Source organism: Crocodylus siamensis, chromosome 4, assembly GCF_052110815.1.
Source record: "Crocodylus siamensis isolate JL-2025a chromosome 4, ASM5211081v1, whole genome shotgun sequence".
NCBI lineage: Eukaryota > Metazoa > Chordata > Crocodylia > Crocodylidae > Crocodylus > Crocodylus siamensis.
In genome coordinates, this window is record NC_143398.1 from 201,679,716 (window position 1) to 201,703,441 (window position 23,726).

The following is a 23,726-nucleotide window of genomic DNA, read 5'->3' on the forward strand; positions in this document are numbered from 1 at the left end:
TAGACTATTTGCTTCTGATTCTCCTTCTGCCTCCTGAAAGAGCGGCTGGAGAGGTCTTCAGAGGATTCTTTCCTGCACCCCAACCCTGCCCTGTCCCTTCACATTTCTGCGAGGGCTCCATGTAGCTCTGCCCTTGGATCAGTTCTCTTTATATCTCAATTACAAACACAGATTCAAACATCTCCATACAAGTGACTCAAAACCATCCCTTTCTGCCCAAATGAAAATCTCAGCCTGCATCTTGGACCGCTTCATGGCTGTCTGTCAATGCAATGTCAAAACAGCTAAAACAGAGCTCTTAATTTCCCCTGTAAGCCCTCCCTGTATACCCTGGTTTCTTTAATTACCATGGACAGTAGCACCCATCTTCCATGACAGAATACTCTAATCTGTGTGTCACCTTTGAGTCACACTTCTCACATGAAGGCTACTTCTAAAATCTTGCAGAGTCTTTCCTCAGAAGAGTTCTAAAATATAAGCTTTCCTATCCGCCCCCACACCTGAAAGTCATATCCAGCTTCTCACCATCTCATATCTCAATTACTTGAACATCATTTTCTGTTTGGCTTCCCCACTCCCATGCATCCATTCAGCATGCTGTTAAAATTATTTCCCTAGCCTATTACACTGTCCATATTTGTCTTCAGTTTCAAGGCCATTCACAGACTGTTCCCTCCCTACCTATTCTCTGCCATTCAACACAAAGAGGCTGGTTTCCTTTTCCAGCTAGTCTAGGATGCTCCATTCTGGAGCACCTTCAAGCCTTCTCCTTCACAGGAACTCCTCATAAACCCACTTAAAAGGAGCACAATTAGGTCCCTCCTTCACTACAGTGCTCACACAAAATCATGACAGCAATAACCTTGTCAGAGTGCCAAGATCACTGCCCACCAATTCAGTCTCACTATTTTCTTGTACTTCCTCATCTCACTGGATCCATCCATTTTATCTTTTCTACTGTGTAAATGGCTACTTGTCACTGCCTGATAGGATACTGGACTACAGGGACCTTTGGTCTGACCTAGACAATTCTTAAATTCTTTTCAAATAAAGAAACCATTTATGGCATATGTTGTATGCAGAACAATATAGAGGTGTCCAGTTTTGCAACCTTGTTAGCTTTGTATGAGGCAGAAGGTAGGGCAGGGTGGCATCTTAGAGATTAACTGGTTTAGAGAGGCATTAGCAGGGCTGTCCCTAGGGGGGGTGTGAATCGGGGTGACTGTCCATACAGGCCCCACCACTGCCAGCTTCTGCAGGGAGTCACCGCCACTCCACCCCCGCTGCCACCAGCTTCTTCAGGCAGTCGCCACTCCCACCCCCTGGCCCTGCACACCCCTAGCGACATCTCTGGGCATGAATTTTCACCGGCACCACCTCTGTCAAATGCTAAAAATGGCCTCCCTGAAATAAGTTTCTAATGGTGCCACCATACCTTCTGCCTAACTTCAGACTAACATGGCTGACCACCTATGTGCTCTAGATGCTAGAATGATGCAAATATTTAGTTTCTTCTTAGGAAATGCTGTTAAGTGCAAATATGAAAGTGACTGACTTACTATTCAGTTACTTATCACACACATTTAGTATTACCTTGGCTTTTACAAACTGGACTATGGGGCCAAGTTCAGACACTACTTGATTTCCCACATGAATGAATGGTACTTTGCCTGTCATGAAAGAGAATTAATTTTTAGTTAATTATATTATGGCATGTAGAAATTAAATTTTAAAATCATGGCTTTGAAGTATTGCTGCAAAAGATAGCCAAAACCCCTAATTTTTTTGTAATTGCATAAATCAAGCACAAAATGTACACATCTCTATTTACAAGATACAGGTAGACTAACTGACCAAACAGCTGACCAACAGCCTCTTCAATTCACTAGTTTGGGCTACAAACCTGCCTCACTCATCTTACCCCGATTCCTTTTTAAAAAAGAAAAAAAAATTTGCAAGCATTGCACATAGTTTAGGACAAATTGGCAGGTCTCAATACAATAATAATTAATCTCACCTGCAACTTCAACATACCCCCAAAGCACAGTTGAGAAATCCCAGAAAAAACAGAAAATATTTATTCAGTTTTATGGAACAGTGTCCCTTCCCCACCACCAGTACACATAGGGCACAGTGGAGGTTGACTGGATGACAGAGGATGCTGGGAAATTGTAAAGTTTATGCTCAGCAAAATCCAGGGGAGGGGGTGGAGCGGTTGTACTCTCCTGTGTTTCTCCTATCCCCGCTGGCAGGCCTGTAAGGCAGGAGGGAGGCCTACTAGAGCTATCTGAAATCTCCTGAAAAGCTCCTGCTGTCAGCTTTGCTCCCCTCCCACCCACAGTTACAATGCAGGAAGCGTCTTTCTAGCTGTTGCAGCACCCAACCAAATGCCTGTTTGAAGGCATTCAGCTTGTCACAGGAGGATCAGATTTCAGCTTGTCACGGAGGGACAGATTTCATTGATGGACACTGTGACTACAAAATGAAAGATCAGAGATCTTTGTGAACCAAGGTCTTTGCTAGGTAACCTCTTACCCTTCCCTTGACATGGGTGGGAGAGAAGGGAAAAGGACAGAGCTTGCTTCTGAATCCTAACGGGGAGGGAGTGGAGTCTACCCTGAGTTACAGGTTATATGGCAATATCTCAATACCCCAGTGGAACTAGTTAGATGCCTGCTATGTGAGAGCAGGATGAGGGCACAGTATGCATCACCCCTACGTTAAACTAATAGGTGGCAGCTTACTGCTCACGCCTATCCCATATGCCTGCATATCTTGATCAACACTGATTTGACAGATACGATCCTTCCATTCCTGTATATTTCACAGAAGGTAAATTTAAGTAAGAAATGCTATATATGTGTTTCTATATAATAAAGGTGCACGGATACATTGATATGATATCAGATTGGCACTGATATAAAGAAAATTGTCTATACTGGAAATCAGCCTGTTGTGGTGGAAGGGGATGGGAAAGGGAGGAGGGAAGAGGTGTGGGGGGGGCAGGGTAGATCAAGGCCTCCATGGTGAGAGAGGACAGGGGCTGGGACAAGCGTGCAACACAGCTGCGGCTCGTCTGGGGGTGTGGGGAAGGGGATGGGTGGCTCCCACCACTGTGAGCCACTTATCCGGGAGTCACTCATCCAGCAGCTCCTGCCGCTCATCTGGGAAGGCATGGGGGATTGTGTGCACCTGAACCTGTGTGGGGTAGGACGAGGCAGCCTGGGGCCACGACTGCACCAGGCTCTTCCTGACAGGGGGCTGGGCTGGGCAGTGGCAGCACTGCAAGAGGGCTACATGGAGGCTGCAGTCACCCTAAAATTTGGCATAGCCCCCCAACCCCACTCCCAGTGCCCCCACTGCCTGCCCCAAGCGCAGCATGGCCCAGTCCCCCACCAGGAAGAGCCCACCCCACCCTGCCCCACACACAGATCCAGGGGCATACCCTCCTCCCCCATGCCCACCCAGACAAGCAGCGGGAACAGTGGCAGGAGCTCCTGGAAGAGTGCGTGAGCACTGGATGAACAACTCCCAGACAAGCGCTGCACAGCGGTGGGAGCCACCCCTCCCAATGTTCCCTGCATGAGCCACTGCTCTGTACCAAACCCACCTCGGCAGCACTTGGCCCAGCCCAATTCCTCCCTCACCACGAGGGCCTTGACCTGCCCCTCCTCCACCCTTCCCTTCCACCACAACAGGCTTACCAGCTGGACACTGCTCTTCAAGCTGCTGGGCTGGTATTGGAAATCAGATAAGTATTGGCCAATATATCTCCTTAAAAATCGACTATCGGTAATTACCCCAAAAATCTCTATCAGTGCACACCTACTATATAATCCTATTGCAATCACCTTTTAAAAATGGATAAATATTATACATTTTCTGTATCACATTACCCAACCTAACTCACAGAATATGTTTTGTTTAGTAAAACAAGTCACAGCATGCTCCCACAGGAAGAGAAGGTAAAGTGAAGATACAGCAGGTCCTTGTGAAAGATTTAAAGAACCAACATGATATCTACAGAAGTTTTAAATTAATATTAGCTAGATATTCAGTAAGATTAAAAAAAAAAAAAAGAAAAGAGTTCCTCCCTTTCATCAAATGCTGTTAAGATCCAGTTCAAACAGAGTTCACGCTTGAAGCAGATTCAGTCATGGTCTTTATCATAAGATTCACTCCTCACTGGCTCACAGTCAGCCTAAGGGTAATAGATGAGATGCACTGCCAACAAAGGCCTGCCTCATCTACATCCATGCAATGGATTATTACAAAAGAAATTCAGGCTTTTTGAACCACAAGACTGCATGGTTTTAATCAGTCTATATTTGCACACTGCTGGCATATAAAGACTGCCTTCTGGTATTTCTACATCTGGCTTCGGACACCTTCAGAAAGATTTTCTAGGAGAGTAAATCTTATGACAAGATTTCCTTCATGCTGAGCAATGTGGATATGCTTAAGAGCTGCTTCAGTCCACACATGATTTTCTGTCATAAAAAAATAGAAGCCTGTGAACTGCCTTTTTGGCTACAATTTATTTTAATGTTAAAACTGTACTGAGGTAATCTGAAAAACAGAGCACCATGCAGCACAGTCCCAAAAAGGAGGGTGAAACAAATGCCACATTTATATTCCTAGCTAGATTTTTTTTGAAAATGGAACCAATATGAAAAATTGAACATGCTAGATCTGATCAGTACAGTCCAACGGTCATCAACCAATGTAAGTTGTATTCCTTTGTTCATTATTTTTAACCGGCAGTATAGGAAAGCTTCAGACAAGCAGCGCTATTAGATGCAGCCAATATGGATGCAGGCTGGGGGGCTTTTCAGGGCATTTAGGATGCTAGTTCCTTTGTGCAGACAAGCAGCATTTTAAAATAATTGCCCTCACTTTACAGTACAGATGCAGCAAAACCACCATTTTTAAAATCAAGAATTGTCCTTTTTCGATACTGCCAGCCACTTATTTTTTATGCTCAGGATTCCAATCGCCTCGCCTTCAGTGCCAAGATGGAAAAGCAGAGTTAACCACGCAGTCTACAAATACAAAAATCCCATGTCAGCAGACATTTCTACTGCTGCAAACCTGGATCAAATTTGTGTAACTCTCACAAATGGATTCTAATGCAATGAACAGTAGTGAGTTCACCAATTCTTTCCTAGCTACCTTTTAGGTGAATGTTAAGAGTCTCCAACAGAATTTAGATGCTGTGCAATTACATCCTTAATTTATGAGTTTTTTTGTTGGCAGTACCCATAGATCAGAAGTGGATTTAAGAGTACCAAGTCATTTATACTTCATCCTTTCCCAACTATTAACAGGCTAACAATGATCTTCCATATAAATGATCTTTCCCCACTTGCCTCTTCAGAGGAAAATTTAACATATGTTAGCCAACAGAGCATCCCCATAGGTATGTCCCCAAAACATAACTACACTGTAAGTCTTTCAGTTTGAAGAATGTCCAAATATTTTTCAAGTGTGTTACGACAAGATCAGTGCTGGCTTACAACTTGTGTATTTGAATTCCCTCCACATCTATTACATTTCAAATGCATGATATCTTAAATAGTTGTATATGATCACCCTAATTCAATACAGAAGAAAAACTGCAATGGACCAGGAACAAAATAAGAGGCAGCCTACATATACTAGCAGTGACTGACTTATCTGCAAGATGAGGTGCTGTTGCCATGGTATCAAAATGTAGGTATTACACAGTCATCTAAATGAACAAGATAGTTACCAGATGGGGACATATATTCTGCATTTGGCCGACAAACCACGTGGACTGGCAGACTGCACATTTGCAAGAAGGCCTGAAAACAAAGAGCACAGAAAAAGGAATGCATTAATTTGCTGATGACGAAACATGCATTTTCCACCTATATTTAACTAGCTAATATTTAACACACTTAAGTACAGTTACCCACTTTATGTTTTACAGAAGAAAGACCCTGCATTTCACTTGACTGCAGCTTCTTATCCAGAACAATTAGTAAAAACACTTCTGTTTACTCCACACCTAAGAAAGATGAGCACCATCCAACTGCCAGTTTGTACCGTGACAGTAGTAAGTGGGAGTGATTTTTTGTCTACTGGACAAAAAATACATTCTTCTGTGGTTATTCTTGGCTAACCAGGATATTTTACATTTCTAACATGTAAAATATTTTCATGCACATTTCAAATCATTCCATGGTCAAATTTTACTAGCCAACATTTTTACAAATGTTAATCTGCAATACCGTTAAATTTTGAGTTTCCTCTGAGTGGCAGCATTTGTTTTGTAGTTTTTATTTGAACTGTTAAGGGAAAAGTTGATCAATATATTCTTACTTTCAATCTGCAAGACTCAAAATTACTTGCACAAGATAATGATTTCTGTAAGCAGCAGCTATTATTATAGACCAGGTAACATAACTTATACTCTAAAAAATAGAGGTACCTTGTAATTTTTATTAATTAAATTTATTTATTTATTAAAAAGGGGGCATGCTCAGGGCAAGTAAGTAACTCAGCATTGAGGAACAGCACTCAAAATCCTGTTATTCTATTGTTTTCCCCAGAAAAAAGCTAGAATCTCAGATTCCAAAGCTAAAAGCGTTCGTCAAGACTGGTATGATCTGAATAAATGCTAGTACAAGTAAACTAATCTTTAACACTGCATGTAAATAAGAGTTCCATTGCATTTTACAGGATGGTTTAAATGATATGTTCATAATAGTTTTACTAACACATAGTATCAGTGCTGCTTATGACCCATGTTGATCAACATGAAAGGTGTACCTTCTGGTTCCAAGTACGTTAACTATAAGGAAAGGAAAAATATCCTTTTCTTAATTTTATAAACATAATCCCAGACTGAGACATATCTCTTGCAGTTGTATTTCACACCTACCTAAACCATGAATTCTGCATGCCCCAAGAATCAAAAGGCAAACTTTTGAGAGAGGTGAAAGTAACCTTAGACTAAAATTAAGAGCGTGACATAGGAAAACTCAAGGTCAGGGTTGACACAAATGCTGTGCATGCATTGCCAGTCACTGTGCAATCTGAAGTACTGTCTATTTTGTAATTTGCATGTACAAGGAAGCACATGTAGTGCACATGTATGTATTTTTAATGAACGTGAATGTATTTTTTTGGTTTAATGAGTAATTTTGAAATTAGGGTTTTTAATAAGTACATGCATGCGGACTTAAATCTTTGCCTTCTTTTCCTGGTTTAAGTCAGAGGCTGAGGAAATTCTGGTAGAACAGGGGAAGGATGAAGGGAAATAACAAACAAACCCCTGCAAGGTTAGGAAAAAAATACATCACAGAAACCAAGTCAGGCAACATCTAGCAGGAGGAGTTTCTCTGTTGTGTGATCACTTTATATACTATGAACAGGGAGCAGAAGGAAGAGCCTTCTATCCCTAGCAGAAGAGCCACAAGCTAGGACAGTTGCCAGGAGCAAGCTTTTTCCTTAGCCTCTTCTCCAAGAAACCGAATCAGCATCCTCAACACTCCTCATTCTTTACTACTATGCAGAGAAGTCTGGAAGTGACTACTTCTGAGGAAATAAGTTCACTCGCAATAATAGCTCTAAGCTCAGAAGTGAAAAAAAAATAATAATAATATTCACCCACTTACTCTCAGCATTACAAAGGAACCACTCAAAAGAAGACCTCCTAGTTTATCTTCCTTTGTTCCATTGAATTCAACTCCCCACAAAAATAACAGGACTGTAGTCTTAATCCTATACCATCCCTGCAGTGGGACAGGGTCTGTTTATCCTGGTTCTGCTCTGCCTGAACTCCTTCAAGAAGCAGGAGTAATGCCTGGAAAATAACAAATGGTAACTTCCTCCTTGGATTCCACATACTATTAAAGCATATGAGCAAATATAGAATTCAATATATGGTTGAAAGATATAACTAGGGTTGAAAGATATAACTAGCCACCCCAGTGATCATGCAAGGATGTAAACATCCGCAATCAGTAATACTGCATTACAGTGTAACAGTATAGATAGCAAAGAACTGTTTTTAGACCGATAGTATTTAGAAAGAAGAAAAAGACTCCATCTATTACCAATCAAACCACTTTCTTTAATCCTTAGCCATTATTTCCTTCTTGAAAAGTACCTGGAGTTTTGTTTGGTATAATTCCCTCTACAGTAAGATACTAAATTAAACTTCATGATTCTGCATCTAGCCAGAGGTGATTTTAACTACCATGTGCTATGCTCAATACTGGTTCAGAAGAAATTATGCTGGAGTTAGTACAGCAAGCAAATTATCATAAATCTTTTAAATTTAATGGTGAATTCAAAGGAGAAATTGTATGCCAAAAAAGCCACTGCTGAAATGTCTGGGTATTTACAGGGTTTTTCATATTGACACATCAATTGAATTCTTACAGGGAAATGTTAGAGTTGGTATGAATCAATTCAGCAATTCTAATTTAAACACAAAAGATTTCCACCCCAAATATTAAAATTAGTTTCTACTGAAAATGTGGTTTCATGATTGATTAATCCATGGTCTTCAGCACAGTAGAAAAACTGCTACAGTAACCGAGATTATCAAAAACTGGATTTCAGCTCTTCCCACACAAAAAAAATTCCAGAAACCAAAAATACCTATCATATAGTTTAAGTTTGGTAGGGACAATTGACCTCAGTCTTTGACCTATTTTGGAGTCAGTAGGACAACATATTTCTGTCATAGGGCTTTATGCTACTGTAAACTTTTGGCAGGCTATAAGAAAAAAAACAAAGAAAGGATTTAATGTATGGATCTCCCTTCTGTATTAGATTTCAGCTAGAAGTTTCTTGAACTAATGAAAAAGTATTCATGCTTACCATGGTGAAGTAGGCCCAGTAAACTTAAAATAGTGTCAGAGGACTTTTGGAAACTGAAGAGTTACATTGAAAAAAGAGAGCGAGAGAGAGAGAGAGAGAGAGAGAGGAGAGAGAAGACCCTAAGAAGTTTTTTTTTGATGCAGAGAAAAATATTTCCACATCAGCTGGAACAACTGAAGCTGATCTGATGAGCAGTAATTGTGTCCAGATTTCAAGAATCCTAATGTTTTGACTACATTGTAGCTGACTGACCTAGAGAGAATCATTTAAGTGTTGTTGGATGCACTAATTCAATAATCCCTCCTGCAAACAACTCTAACCTGCAAGCCCTGGGAGGCTTAGGGCTCGCTGGACCCCCTTACTGCTGGCAAAACCCACACAGGATCATCAGAACCCAGTAGAGTTATGAAAAGCCATGATCTTCACAGTTTGCACCTACTTCAAATTGATGTAAGCTCATGGGTGTTTCCTTATCTATGCTACGGTCCAGTTACCTCTGCAGGTGAAACCAAACAGACAAAATGCCAGCGTGGTGGGATAGAAGGAGTTTTGGTGGCATGGAGACCAATAAGGAGTTCTCCCTCCATTTCCTCTCCCTAGTAGACTTCCTCAGATTTTCTACAATTTTGATTTCTAGGTGTGTAGGGGCAACCAACATGGGTTCATTAGTGGCAGGTCCTGTCAGACCAACCTGGTGGCCTTCTATGATCAGATCACCAAATCATCAGATGCAGGAGTAGCAGTGGACATAGTCTTTCTGGACTTTCGGAAAGCCTTCAACACTGTCTCTCACCCCGTTCTCATTAAGAAACTGGGGGACTGTGGTGTCAACACCCACACAGTCAATTTGGTCGGCAACTGGCTGGAGGGCCGCACCCAGAGAGTGGTGGTGGATGGGTCATTTTCAACCTGGAGGGAGGTGGGCAGTGGGGTTTCAGAGAGCTCGGTCCTCGGGCCCGCACTGTTCAACATATTCATCAGTGACTTGGACGAGGGTGTAAAAAGCACCCTGTTCAAATCTGCTGATGACACTAAGATGTGGGGGGATGCGGGCAAGCTAGAAGAGAGAAGTAGGCTACAATCGGACCTAGACAGGCTACAAGGGTGGGCGGATGAGAATAGGATGGGATTCAACACCAACAAGTGCAAAGTGATGCACCTGGGGAAGAACAACCGGCACCATACCTACAGCCTGGGGAACTCCCCTCTTGTCAGTACAGAGGCGGAAAAGGATCTTGGAGTCATCACTGACTCCAAGATGAACATGGGCCGGCAGTGTGGGGATGCAGTCAGGAAGGCCAACTGTACCCTGTCATGTATCCACAGATGCATCTCGAGCACGTCCAAGGAGGTGATCCTCCCCCTCTATGCGGCACTGGTCAGGCCACAGCTGGAGTACTGCGTCCAGTTCTGGGAGCCGCACTTCAAGAGGGATGTGGACAGCATGGAGAGGGTCCAGAGGAGGGCCACTCACATGATCAGGGGGCAGCAGGGCAGGCCTTATGAGGAAAGGCTACGGGACCTGAACCTGTTCAGCCTCCAAAAGAGAAGGTTATGGGGGGATCTACTGGCCTGTTACAAACTAGTCAGAGGGGACCAGCAGGCACTGGTGAAGTCCCTGTTTCCCCGAGCACTACCAGGAGTGACCAGGAATAACGGTCACAAGCTGGCGGAGGGTAGATTTAGGCTAGATATCAGGAGGCGCTACTTCATGGTCAGGGCAGCTAGGATCTTTAACCAACTTCCAAGAGAAGTGGTGCTGGCTCCTACCCTGGGGGTCTTTAAGACGAGGCTAGATGTACACCTTGCTGGGGTCGTTTGACCCCAGTACTCTTTCCTGCCATGGCAGGGGGTCGGACTAGATGATCTGCTCAGGTCCCTTCCGACCCTAGAAACTATGAAACTATGTATTGCCACTGCACTTAGAATCCATAGCCATAAGCTCAAGACACAACTGTACTTAGTGCTGTACAAAACATGGAACAAAAAGGCCATGTCTGCTGAAAACTTAAAACCTTCCTAGACACTTTAGGAAGTGGATCCCTCTGCAAAAGTTCTCTAGATCGTTTTTTAAAAGTAGGGAAATTTCATGAACAAAATCTTGTTAAAAGACCAGTTCTAGCAACGTGCATTTAGCGTACATTAGTTAACAAAAACAGCATTGAAGAAAAAAAGTTTCCTCTAAATCTTACTGTTAAGTCACAAGCAAGGCATTCAAATGACTAACTCTGTCCTTATAGAAATGCCTTAGAAGAATCAGATATTGAAGCTACCTTGCTAAAAATCCATTAGAGCAGCAGGGAGTCAACCTTTTTGGCAGGCATGCCACAAGGTAAGCCCCATGGCCTCCCTGACTGCCATTCCGATCACCTTTCCCTCCCTGGCCTGCCGTTCTGCTTTCTACTCTCTGCCCAATCTACCGTTCTGTTCCCTGCTCCCTTCCTGATCTGCTGCGTACAACATTCTGCCATCTGTGGCACACATGACATAGGCTGGACATACACGACACAGGCTGGCCACCCTTGCACTGAGTTTAACCTAAGTAATTATAGAAACTAGAATACTTTGCTGCATCACACAGTAGGCTGTGCCAACTCTTACTAGTCATTCAGTGTACATTGTAGAGTGGCAGGAAGAGATGGACGTTTTAGGTTTCAGATCAGGCAAACAGTTTACCAACTACAACCATATCTCCTCAGAGAGGCATGATCCTGTTAAGTACAGCAAGTACAGAATTGGCCTATTACATGCACCAACCAATTATTCAACTGCCATTAAACAAAAGGTATGGAGCCTACATGTGTGGACACAAAGCCCATGATAAATCAATGTTCTGTGCTGAAGATCTGACATTCTACCTCCCTGCATGCTCTAAATCACAGTCTCCTCTATACTTAAGACAGCTAGTATAAGGGACTTCGCAAAAACCTTACCTGGAAAAAAAAAAGACCTCAAAACATATCAGCTTCCCACGTAATCATAAAAACAAAGGAAATGATTTCATTAAGACTAAGCTAAGTTCACTCAATATCTTAAAACAAACCCCAAAATCCGGAAGTCAGGGAGCTCACAGTTAAACTCACTGGCTTCTGACAGCAACTGAGAAGATATGTCTCTGAGCAGCATAAAGGGTTGAAGTCAGGGCAGTGCCCACAAAATACCTAGGTGCCATTAGCCCATCATAAATATTAGAAGCAATTTACATCACTACCATGTTTATATTCTCTTGCACTGATGGGACCGAAGGGCCTTAGAAAATGAACATAATTGAGAACAAAAACTAAAATGATAATTAACATTATTTTAAGCATACTTAATGTTTTTCACATAAACTGTGATTATATTTGCCTCTATATAATGTGAAGGTAATAGAATCACAAGCAACGTATGTTTATAAAAATATGTTTTTGAAAGTGCAAAAACAAAATGAACTATACTGAGCAGGGGGCATCTACAGGAATCTTTGTTAGACTTAACTGCATTTAAACAGCTATATTAGTAGTCAAAGTGTTAATACCATTTGTAACTTGCAGATTATACTAAATTGGGATGATTTATGCTGCCAGTTAGAAGACAGGAAATTGAATATTGGTGACTCAAAACATTTCATTCTCCTCGAGGTACCTCCTGTTCCATGTATACATGAAACAGTTTCTGTGTGGGTATTTGGTACACTGGGTAAAAGATCAAAGACCTGAGGAAAGGTACTGTGGTACCTGAAAACTTGTCTAAGTCTATCCCAAACATGCAGTTGATCCAATGAAGATATCACCCACAAAAAACCTTGCCTCAATCAAACCTCTACCACAGGCATGTCAAACATGAAGCCCATGGGCCAAATCCAGCCCACAGGTCTCAGACCAACCGCACATGTGATATGCAGAGCTGGCCTGGCACATGGGCTGGATCTGGCACTACAAGCACTGCTCACAGCACAGATGATCAGTCCAGAGCACGACCTGCCTGCAGTGCCCACACCAAGCAAGCCCAGAGCACTGGCTCCCCTGTCCCCATTCTGAGACTTGTGCTGCCTGTGGCTGGATGTAGTGCCACAGGGGCTGCCCACAGCACAGGGGGCTGACTTGGGACACTGCATACAGCATTCTGTTGGACAGCCCTGTGGAATGGCCAGACTGGGGGCACTCCATGTAGTGCATGCCCTGTGTTAGCTCTCTGGGCCACAGAGAGTGATCGCAGCACAATCCCCAGAGCAGGGCCAACATGTGCTGCCCAAGACACAGGGGACCATCACAGGGACTGTGCTGCAAGCAGTGCTTCACTGGACCAGCCATCTTCACTGGCTCCAGCATAGCCAGATCCAGCCCAGAGATCCTTTTCTGGCCTGTGGGGCCAGAGTAGTTTGACAGGCCTGCTCTACCGTTTGTCTTATTTTAGATCTTATAGATCTAAAAATCCAAAATGAACATGGCCAAAGTAGTCTGATGATTCTACAGCAGGGGTGTCAAACACCTGGCACCAGTGGGTTACCAGAAGTTGGGGGCATGGCAGCAGCGAGCTGCATAATTCAGGGTCCATAAGCCCTGGTAGATGTGGTCACTGGCAGCAAGGGGAAGGGGATGGGGGGAGTAGAGGGAAAAGGAAGAGGGAGGGGCAAGTAAGGGCTCTACTCACACAAATCCAGTTGCCTGAGGCCACTTGCCTTGCCATCACTTGTCTTACTGCTGCCATCTCTGCTGCTTCCACTGAAGCCGCTGCTAGCTCTGCCGCCATTGCCCCATGCTGGACCCAGACCATGAGGAGCCCCATGGTTCAGATCCAGCTCAGGGGATGTGGTGACTGACATCCCTGTTCTACATGAAGTTGTTTTAATCGCTACCTTCCCTCCTTCCCATCCTCCACCCAAAAAAGCGGAGACTAGAAACTAGAGTCATCACAGCACATTGCAGGTTTTAAGCCAGTTCTGATACAGGGTGCTAACTGAACCTAAACTCTCCTTGAAACTATAAAAACCTACATAATACCTATAGGTAGCTACCATATTTACTTGAAAATAAGACAAGGTTTTCCCCAACCAGCTTGGAATAGAAAGCCCCTTTTATATTTGCATACAAGGAAACATCATTGAACACATTGTCTGTCATTAAACTGATGCCAAAAGCAGCACATGCTCAGTAATATAACATAACTATAAAAGTTGACTAAATGCAGCCAACACAGAGTATCACTATAACACAGGGGCGGGCAATTATTTCAGGCAGAGGGCCTCTTACTGAGTTTTGGCAAGCCGTTGAGGTCCGCATGACAGGCAGCCAGGGGCAGATAAATATTAATTTTCTAAATTTTTTAGGGGCGCCACAGGCCGGATAGAATGGCCTGGCAGGCTGCATCCAGCCCACATTTTGCCCACCCCTGCTATAACACATGACCCACATTGGGCAAACAAACTGACAGGAAACTACCACAAGGATAGGTTAGTACAGCTCATCTGAATAAGATATACAGTTGTGCCCATTGTGCGCAGTCTCCTCCAGTGCATACAAGTCATGGTGAGCCACTACACTGAATACATTTAGACTTACTTCTTGTTCCCACAGCTGAGCTGTGCCTTTATTTCCCATTTCCAATTATTCATTTTTTCACCAGCCTTAAATGTCTGGTAAACATTACCATATGGGGTGCCAGACAGTTCACCCAGAACCTCTATCAGCCCCTCTCTCAGCCTGTCACGTATACTTAGTGTGACCCTGCCACCCACGAGGTGGAGCCAAACCAGGTTGCCCAGTATCTCACCTGCATATAAAGTTTTGGATGCATGATAAGAACACCAAGTTCCAATCACAAGTGTGGGCTAATTATAATATGGCTCCTTGGAGGGAGTGGGGTATCTGAAGTACATATATATACTGAGCAGTGCTGAGTTATGGGGGTCACCATATCTTGAAATACTATTGACTCTGCTGGTGCCCAACTCAATCAACTCTACAGTGGGCGTGTCTACAAGTGCAATTAATTAGTGCTCGTTACAGTGATCTGGGGCACGTGTCTACATGCTGGGAACAAGCCTGTCCAACAGGAGCAGCCCAAGCCAGGACTGCTCCTGCCCTGCTCTGCCCCCCTGCAGCAGCCAGAGGAAGCTCCAGGCTCCCTCCATGTGCCATGGCCAGAGCTGGCAGGGTGCACAGGGGCCAGTCCCAATCCTCACTTGGCTGGCAGGCAGTATCTTGTTGAGCTAGAATCAACTCTTTCTACCCCCGGAGGCCCCTTGCTGGCTAAGCTGACTGGGCAATTTGCTCCCAGTTAGCATCTATATATGCACTTCCACACAGTAGCTAATGCGCCATTAATCTAGTACCTGTACTTGTTAGTACTAGCAAATGACACGTTAGCCTAATTTACTGCAAAGTAAGTTCTGTGCATGTGTAGATACTAACACTTTACTGTGCATTCGTTTAGTTTAATGCACAGTAGTGTTTTGCATAGACCAGCATTTCCCAACCTTTTCCATCCTACAGCATACTTACAAGAATAAAAAAAATTGTGGCACACCGGATGCGGAGTGGGAGGGGGGGGGTTGAGGAGGGTGTCATGCAGCCAGACGCAGAGCAATGGGGTGAGGGTGGCATTGTGCTTGACGTCACTGGCTAGAGCCATGCCCCTTCCTTGCTGCTGCTACTGACAGGGGGTGCAGCTCCCTAAAATTCTGCGTCACACCTGTTGATGCCTGATGGCACACAGTAAATCATAAGTCTTTTAGTTTTGAACTAATGAATCATGAATAGTTTGTAATTATATGATAGCAGGTACAAAAGTGCTGCTTGGAAAAGTGTGCTTATGCAGTACTTGTGCTAAAACTTGGAGTACTTTCAAAAGAGGTAAAATGAATCACTTCTGGATGAATTAAGTCTACGGGTACCCATAGTAATTTGCATTTCTGTATATTATCATAAGCACGCTTGTTTTAAAAAAATTGGTGTTTTCTAATTAGGTTCTTACAGAGCAGAGCCTGACTGACAGTATGTAGGGGGAAAGGAGCTACAAGGGGAAGGGGGGGAAGAGGGGAAAGAAGTTGCGGGGCAGAAGAAGAGGGGCCACCTGACTCCCCAGATTTAATTTTCCCTGATGCAGCAGTGGGTGGGGGAGAAATTCAAGACAAGCTTCTAATAAATTAAATTCGGTACCTGGAAAATTATAACAAATTTATACATTTTTCCATATATAGAATTGACTTATTGGTGGGCCATCTTGCATTCAGGGTAGGCTTATATTTGAGTAAATATGGTATACTGATTCTGGTGTCTAAGTTAGGCCAGCTGTCTTGATACAGCTGTACACTATGCCTTGCAGACATATCTTAATTGATAAGATGATCAACTAAAAGAGAATTCTTCAAGTGAGGACCTAAAAATCTTTTGTTGAAAAGATGCTAGTACTTGCAGTGGAAACATTAATATCTACCAAGAACGTATCTTATTCCCCTACAGAAAATTACCAGGAAGGCATGAATTCAAACTGCAGACCACAAAATGAAGGTCCCTCATTTTCAGAACCTTAAGCAGGAAAGACAGTGTTGGCACCTATCAACTATTACGGATATACTACTAACATAGTAGCCAAATCTTACCAATTTTATCCTTGAGCTAATCTAAATGAGGCTGTCTATTCTGGGTGAAGACAGCCCAGATTCACCAATCTACAGTTTACAAGAAGTCTTCTACTCAACTTCAGCTGAAACGGTTGTGTGGTCTGGAAGGTTTTTATTAAACGGTATTCATAGCTTTCTACATTTCCTCTACTGACCTCTCAAACAGGGTTCAATACCAGAGAAAAAAAGTTCTGAAATGCCACGCTTCTATTTAATATCTTAGAAAGATACAGTGAAACTGATTAGTTTTCAACAGATTTATTCTTGGGCATATTAAAATAAGAGAAGAAAAACCACACACATGCACATGTGCAAGAGCATCCAGCTCACTTACAGCAAGTAAAAGAAAATGGTCAGTATGTGTAATTTACTTCAGTCAGAGGGCATCACACCAAAACGCTTTGGCTGACTTTTTAAAAAGGGATAAATAATTTTAATCTATATGTTTTGGATATAACATTACTGAGAATTCTTGTATCATCTACAAATATCACCATTTTTCTTTCTTTCTTTTTTTTAAAATGGAACCGCTTTCTTCCCAAACACTGGCCAGTACCTGAAGCAGAATGCCAGTCCACCAGGGCAGCTCCTATGCTCAGCATGCCTGATATCGGGTGAAAAGATATCCTTAAAAATATTTCTGACCTGAAGTTAGGCTGTCCTCCCTTTGGATAAGGTTATTTACCTTCCACAAGTTTAATAAAGAATTCTTCTACTGGAATATGCTTTGCTACAGGAGATGACTGACTTCACACATTTTTTTCTTCCTGTTAGTTGCATTACCCACTTTATTTTGCAAGCAAGCATGAAGTGAAATGTATATTAACTGCAAGGGAATGAACTATCAGTAGCTACGCAACAAGGGCTTATGTCAAGCTTTGGCACAACACTTGTAACTAAGCTAATTAATACTCTTATGCATATCATTCATTTTAATTTGGGAAGGTGGCACAACCTGCCAAAGTAACATGTTATCCATGTCAGTCATTTCTAAGATACTCTTGTCTGCTGTCTTGATATACAACTTCAAGCTAGGGAGCAAGAAGCAGCTTTTAATATTAATAATTAGGAAAATTAAGTTTCAGCCCTCTTGGAGACCTTTAAACATAGACTTTCCCTATAAATTAGTTCAACTGTACAGGAAAGAACTGTCCTGTGAACTACTCAAACAGTAATTAACAGAATTTGAAAGGGATGCAAGACTAGTTTGGTTCCATTACAACAGTAAGACAGCCTTAAGAGAGCCTTCCCCCCCTCCCAGCGTGCCTAATTACAAAAAAAGCAAGCTGATCTCTTTTGAGTTTTGGTTATAATTTAAAATTTATTTAAAAAACAATGTTATCCCTGCTCCCTTCGAACAATGATATCCCTGCTCCCTTGGAACAGGCCCAAGAATACCAAACCTAGCTGGATTCAGCTATTGTCCCTTTCCTCTCTCTCTGTTCTTACATCCCACCTTTGTTGCTGCTGCTGTTTGTAAAAGCTCCCTGCAGAACAGTGAGCAAGAATGATATCACCATGTCCTAACATGGCGACAGAAAGTAAAAATGCAAAGTAAAAGGCATAAAGTATCTTTTCAGTTAAGTCACCCTAAGTGTTAATTATACAATAATCTTTTTTTCAAATAGAAATATTTTTCAAGTCGAAAATATTTTTCAACTGAGTTCCATTTAGTACATCATCTGTTAGATTTTCATCTCAAATCCCCACCCCACTGAAATTACATATGCACTCCTTTAAGAATGAATTTCAGTTAGACTTAAATCACATCCAGATTTCAGTATTTAAGATCAGGGGAAAGAGCAATTAATTGTTCCAGAACTCTGACAGTTCACATGTTGTATATCTGTAGGAAAAATGTTATTCTTAGATGGGATACTCCAAGTTTCATTCAGGGGAGATGCACAATTGGTTTTTAATAAACTATTGCAAGTAATATTTCATTGAGCAGAAAGCATTTGCACAGTGCTACTGTGAAGAAAAAGTGAAAAGGGGATTTGTGTTTTCATTCTTATTCTATTTCTTCAGGACACAAAGGAGAATCTGAGATGACAACAGAAGAATTATTCTCCACCTTATTGAAGGGACATGTTCTAAAATTAAAAATCATGAACAAATCTACAAAATAATTCAGTTTTTATATCAAACAGCTGCAGACCCTGTAATTGAAATAGTACGTCTAAGGTTACAAATGAAAACTGTTCAGTATCATTCTTTGAGTGACACATTAAATTCCTAATTCAGTTATGGTAATGGCCACATTTGTAGTTTAACATAAATTAAGAGCTTAATTATATTTGTGACTATTTTAAACAAAATAACAAATTCCTTTGTACCTGTGAATGTAATTTATAGCAAAGCCAGGTTCATTTTCCAAAACAATTTATTTTACACTGCAGCAGAACACTGCTATAATGGTATAATGTAATTCTTGTTGTAGAATGTGGAAAGAGTAGATTCACTGGTAGCACAGAGGAGGTTCTGAAGATAAATGAAGATGCTATTCGTTCAGGGGTAATTTCATCTTAGAACTATATGAAAGATGTTTCACTCACAAGCAGTAGCTGTATGGCTTGGGATCTAAGCATATTTGCAGTTACAACGTAATGCTGCTAGATCAATTATGTTGATACTGTATTTCTAATCATGAAGAATTCTAGCTTTCATTCCATTTAAAAACTGGATTGTCAGATTTTCATTTCACTACTGAGTCTTTGCTCTGTTTAGAGCAACAAGTTAAAGTTGAGCCTACTTTAGTTCAAAAACAAAAATCACACAATTCATATGTTACATCCTAAGTCTGTAAAAACTATTAGTCATAGGGGTTTCTCTCAACAAGCAATCAAATAACGAGTTAGCCCAGAGAACTTAAAATTCTGCTACATAAGCATCTTTTTTACTATTTATAGTTTCATAGTAGGTAGGATCAGAAGGGACCTGAGCAGATCATCAAGTCCGACCCCCTGGCATGGACAGGAAAGAGTACTGGGGTCAAGTGACCCTGCCAAGGTGTGCATCTAGCCTCCTCTTAAAGACCCCCAGGGTAGGAGCCAGCATCACTTCACTTGGAAGCTGGTTCCAGATCCTAGCCGCCCTGACAGTGAAGTAGCGCCTCCTGATGTCTAGCCTAAATCTACCCTCTGCCAGCTTGTGACCGTTATTCCTGGTCACTCCTGGGAGAGTTTGGGGGAACAGGGACTCCCCCAGTGCCTGCTGGTCCCCCCCAACTAGTTTGTAACAGGCCACTAGATTCCCCCCTCAGCCTTCTCTTTTGGAGGCTGAACAGGTTCAGGTCCCATAGCCTCTCCTCATAGGGCCTGCCCTGCTGCCCCCTGATCATGCGAGTGGCCCTCCTCTGGACCCTCTCCATGCTGTCCACATCCCTCCTGAAGTGCGGTGCCCAGAACTGGACACAGTACTCCAGCTGTGGCATGACCAGTGTCACACAGAGGGGGAGGATCACCTGACCGTGTCCCCACACTGTCGGTCCGTGTTCATTTCGGCATCAATGACGACTCCAAGACTCTTTTCTGCCTCTGCACTGACAAGAAGGGAGTTTCCCAGCCTGTAGGTATGGTGCTGGTTCTTCCTCCCCAAGTGCATCACCTTGCACGTGTCAGTGTTGAAACTCAGCCTGTTCTCATCCACCCACCCCTGCAACCTGTCCAGGTTCAATTGCAGCCTATTCCTCCCTTCTAATGTGCCCACTTCTCCCCACATCTTAGTGTCATCTGTGAATTTGAACATGGTGCTTTTTACCTCCTCGTCCAAGTCACTGATGAAGATGTTGAACAGTGCAGGCCCAAGGACCAAGTCCTGGGGAATCCCACTGCCCACATCCCTCCAGGTCGAAAAAGTCCCGTGCACCACCACTACCTGGGTGCAGCCCTCCAGGCAACTAGTGACCCATCTGACTACGTAGGTATCGACGCCACAGTCTCCTAATTTTTTAATGAGAATGGGATGAGAGACGTTGTCAAAGGCCTTCCTAAAGTCCAAAAAGACTATGTCCACTGCTACCCCTGCGTCTAAGGATTTTGTGACCTGGTCATAGAAGGCCACCAGGTTGGTCTGACAGGACCTGCCTCTAATGAACCCATGTTGGTTGCCCCTAAGCATAATCTGCCCTGCTGGCCCCCAGCGGACATGCGCCAGGATAATTCTCTCAAAAAGCTTACCCAGGACTGAGGTAAGACGGACTGGCCTATAGTTTCCTGGGTTCTTCTTCCTCCCTTTTTTGGAAATGGGAACCACACTGGGCCTTTTGCAGTCCTCCAGCACAATACCAGAGCACCATGAGTCCCACAACGACCTCTACTAATTCCCTCAGCACTCTGGAGTGGAGATCATCAGGACCTGCTGCTTTAAATATGTCCAGTCCCCTCCAGAAGTTCCCTGACTAGGTCCTCACTGACCCTAGGCCTGGGTGCACCTCCCCTGGGGCCTACGGGGGTCCCAGTGTGGGGGATGACCCAGTCCCTGCTCAGAAAAATGGAGGCAAAGAAATTGTTAAACAGATTAGCTTTGCTGTCTGGTGCGACTACCAGATTTCCTAGTGTGTCCTGCAGAGGCACCACATTACCTGGTACCTTCTTTTTACCCCTATGTATTTAAAAAAAGGACTTCTTGTTGTCCCTGATCCAGGCAGCTAGTCCCAGTTCCATCTCCGCCTTGGCTTTCCTGACTGCCCCCCTACTAGCTGATTGTAAAGACATCTTCTAGTACTACAAAGCCCCAAAAGGTAGCTTCTGTAAATAGTATGCAATTAGCTACTCAAAGATTCTGAATCCCACAAGATAGGAACCTCTGTAAACACACACTGCAACTTGGAAGTTTTTAAAGCATTAAACCATTTGGGTACATGTCCACAATATATTTTGCTTATACTACATTCATAAGAATCTTTTATAAATATAACATATTAGAAATGGCCCCATATTTAGGTTTCCTATTTAATACACAGTTTTTAAAGCAATGCAGATGTTCACAGTCACATAAAGACAACGTTACTTACACTTCTAGAATACATTAGTGACTACTGAACCTGGTCATAAGGACTTCCTCCCATTAATAAGATTACTCCTCCCCCTCTTGTCTAGCAGAGTGGTACCCAACCTTTTTGCTCCACAGGCAAAATCCCTGGTAGAGGGTGGTTCTGCAAGCCAGATCCACTTTGTAGGGCTGATCTGGTACACAGGGCCAGGGCCCAATCCAGTGTGTGCTGGATCAGGCACTGGTCCTGCATGGCATATGATCTCTGTGGCCCAACCTAGCACCCCGTCTTTGCACGCTGAATGGGGCCCTTCCACCCTAGCCCCAGCCAGAGGCCCCCCACACACTGGACTGGACCGGACCCTTCCGCCCCAGCTCCCCCATGTGCCAAATTGGGCCCTTCCCCTTGAACCCCTTGCATGCAGATAGGATCTCATGCAGGGCCCACAGTGGCTTGGAAATTCTGGTGGTGGAAGCACCAATTTTCACCACTACCCTTCATCAAATTTCCAGACCCTCATGGAGCCACACAAGCTGGATCACACAGTGCCACAGGACAGATCTGGTCTGTTGTCTGGGGGTGCTCAACCCCAGCCCACAGACCAGATTTGTCCTATAGCACTGTCTAGCACAGTACCCAAACAACCAAGCTTGGTTTAAAAATCACATACTGGCATGTCACACACCATATCCACACCACCAGCAGACTCCAAACCTGCCTCTTGGCAATACCTACAAGCTGGAAAAAGCCCCAGAACCTTTACATAGAACCTTCGTTCTGGCATCTGAGGCCCATGGATCCACGAAAACAGATCAGTTTACACTACTTGTGTCTTTGTTTTCATCAAAGACTAAAAAGGAAAGCTTAAAACCTGTCCTCTATTTCTAAAATGTGTTCCCTGCTTAGAACACAATTGATCTCACTGAATTACAGAGATGTCAGTTATACTTACATACATACTTAAGATTTCAGGTACTATGAACTAAAATAACCCTCAGTTACTTTAATTCTCCAATTTCTTTTATATGATTCAGTCAGATCATTAATTATGTACAAGATTCACAAAAAAGACAATAATATGTCTTGGGGCCATGAAGGGTGTTTGAAAAAAAATAGCTGTGGAAACTTCAAAACACAATCTTTCACTTATTTATACTGTAGCAATATCCAAAAAAATGTTAGTTGGAATGTGTCAGGTGCTGTACCAACACACTGGAAGACACAGCCTAGTCTTGAAAAAGGTTAGGGTAAAACACAGGATGTATTCAATTCATTTTATTCACATATTTTATTAAGATTACGCATTGGTGCTTTCCATCTTGCTGCTCTCTCTCAAAGATGTAACAAAAAGGTAACATAAGACCATAACATTTCTTTTGTTACATCCTTAAGGTTCTTCTTCCAAGATCAGGATATGCGCTTCAATGAAACAGAGTAGAGGTGGTAAGAAATGTAAAAGCTTAAAGAAAAAGTATCACACTTGGTGAAGGATTCTGAGGACACAATTTACACCAATATTACTAGGTGCTCACAATCCTGAGAGAAAATCTTTCTATTTATTCACAAAATAGAAATAAAAGAGAATTAGAAATGGTTCTTGCACGCATTCGGTAATCTACAGAATGAAATCCAACTGAAATACCACTGCTTTTAAAGGCAACAAATCTACAGCCTGCCAGAGGAACTTACCTGGAAAGTACGGAATGTTCTTCTTTGCCGTAAAGTATAGCAGAAAGGAAAATAGCCAGGAGCTTGTTGTTACGGCACTGTTTAATATGCTGTGAATAGTGTTAATTATTAACGTAACTTATTCATTTTTGAAAGTGATGTTCTATTCTATTAGAACTAGGGGGAGAATGAGGAGAACCCTGAACTACTTCAGGTATGATGCGTGCATGAATTTTCATTAACATTAACAGGACTAAGGATGCTCACGTCACAGAAAGAACAGAGGCTTCATTACATACAACATTCTCTACCCTGCAGTACTATAAGCATTATTGAAATTACCATTACTGAAAATAATCATGTTCCCTTTATTTGAATTTCTTTGCAGTGAAAAGTAAAATGACATTTAGCATCAAGATTTTTCTGGCATGAGATCAAGTGATCTTTTTTTCCAATAGAACTGTATAATATGCTAATACAGGTTAATGGACAAGTAGTGAAATACTGTGTATTAAAGATAATTTAGTGGCTTATTTCATGTATGCAGTTGCATAGCATTTTCAGCAAATGGACAGGTCTAAACACAGCAGAATACAAAAGGGATGC

At 42.7% G+C, this 23,726-nt stretch overlaps 1 protein-coding gene across 3 annotated transcripts in view; it reads right to left on the reverse strand.

Annotated features, from left to right (window-relative positions):
- MTX2 (metaxin 2) overlaps positions 1-23,726 on the reverse strand; it is a 59,395-nt gene that overhangs the window by 9,669 nt on the left and 26,000 nt on the right. For all 3 annotated transcript variants that reach the window (XM_090045391.1, XM_090045389.1, XM_090045390.1), the window contains 2 exons: positions 5,753-5,825; positions 1,594-1,670 (listed from right to left, as the gene is read on the reverse strand). In XM_090045391.1, coding sequence (XP_089901517.1) covers positions 1,594-1,670; positions 5,753-5,825 — 150 coding nt within the window. The remainder of the gene's footprint in view (positions 1-1,593; positions 1,671-5,752; positions 5,826-23,726) is intronic.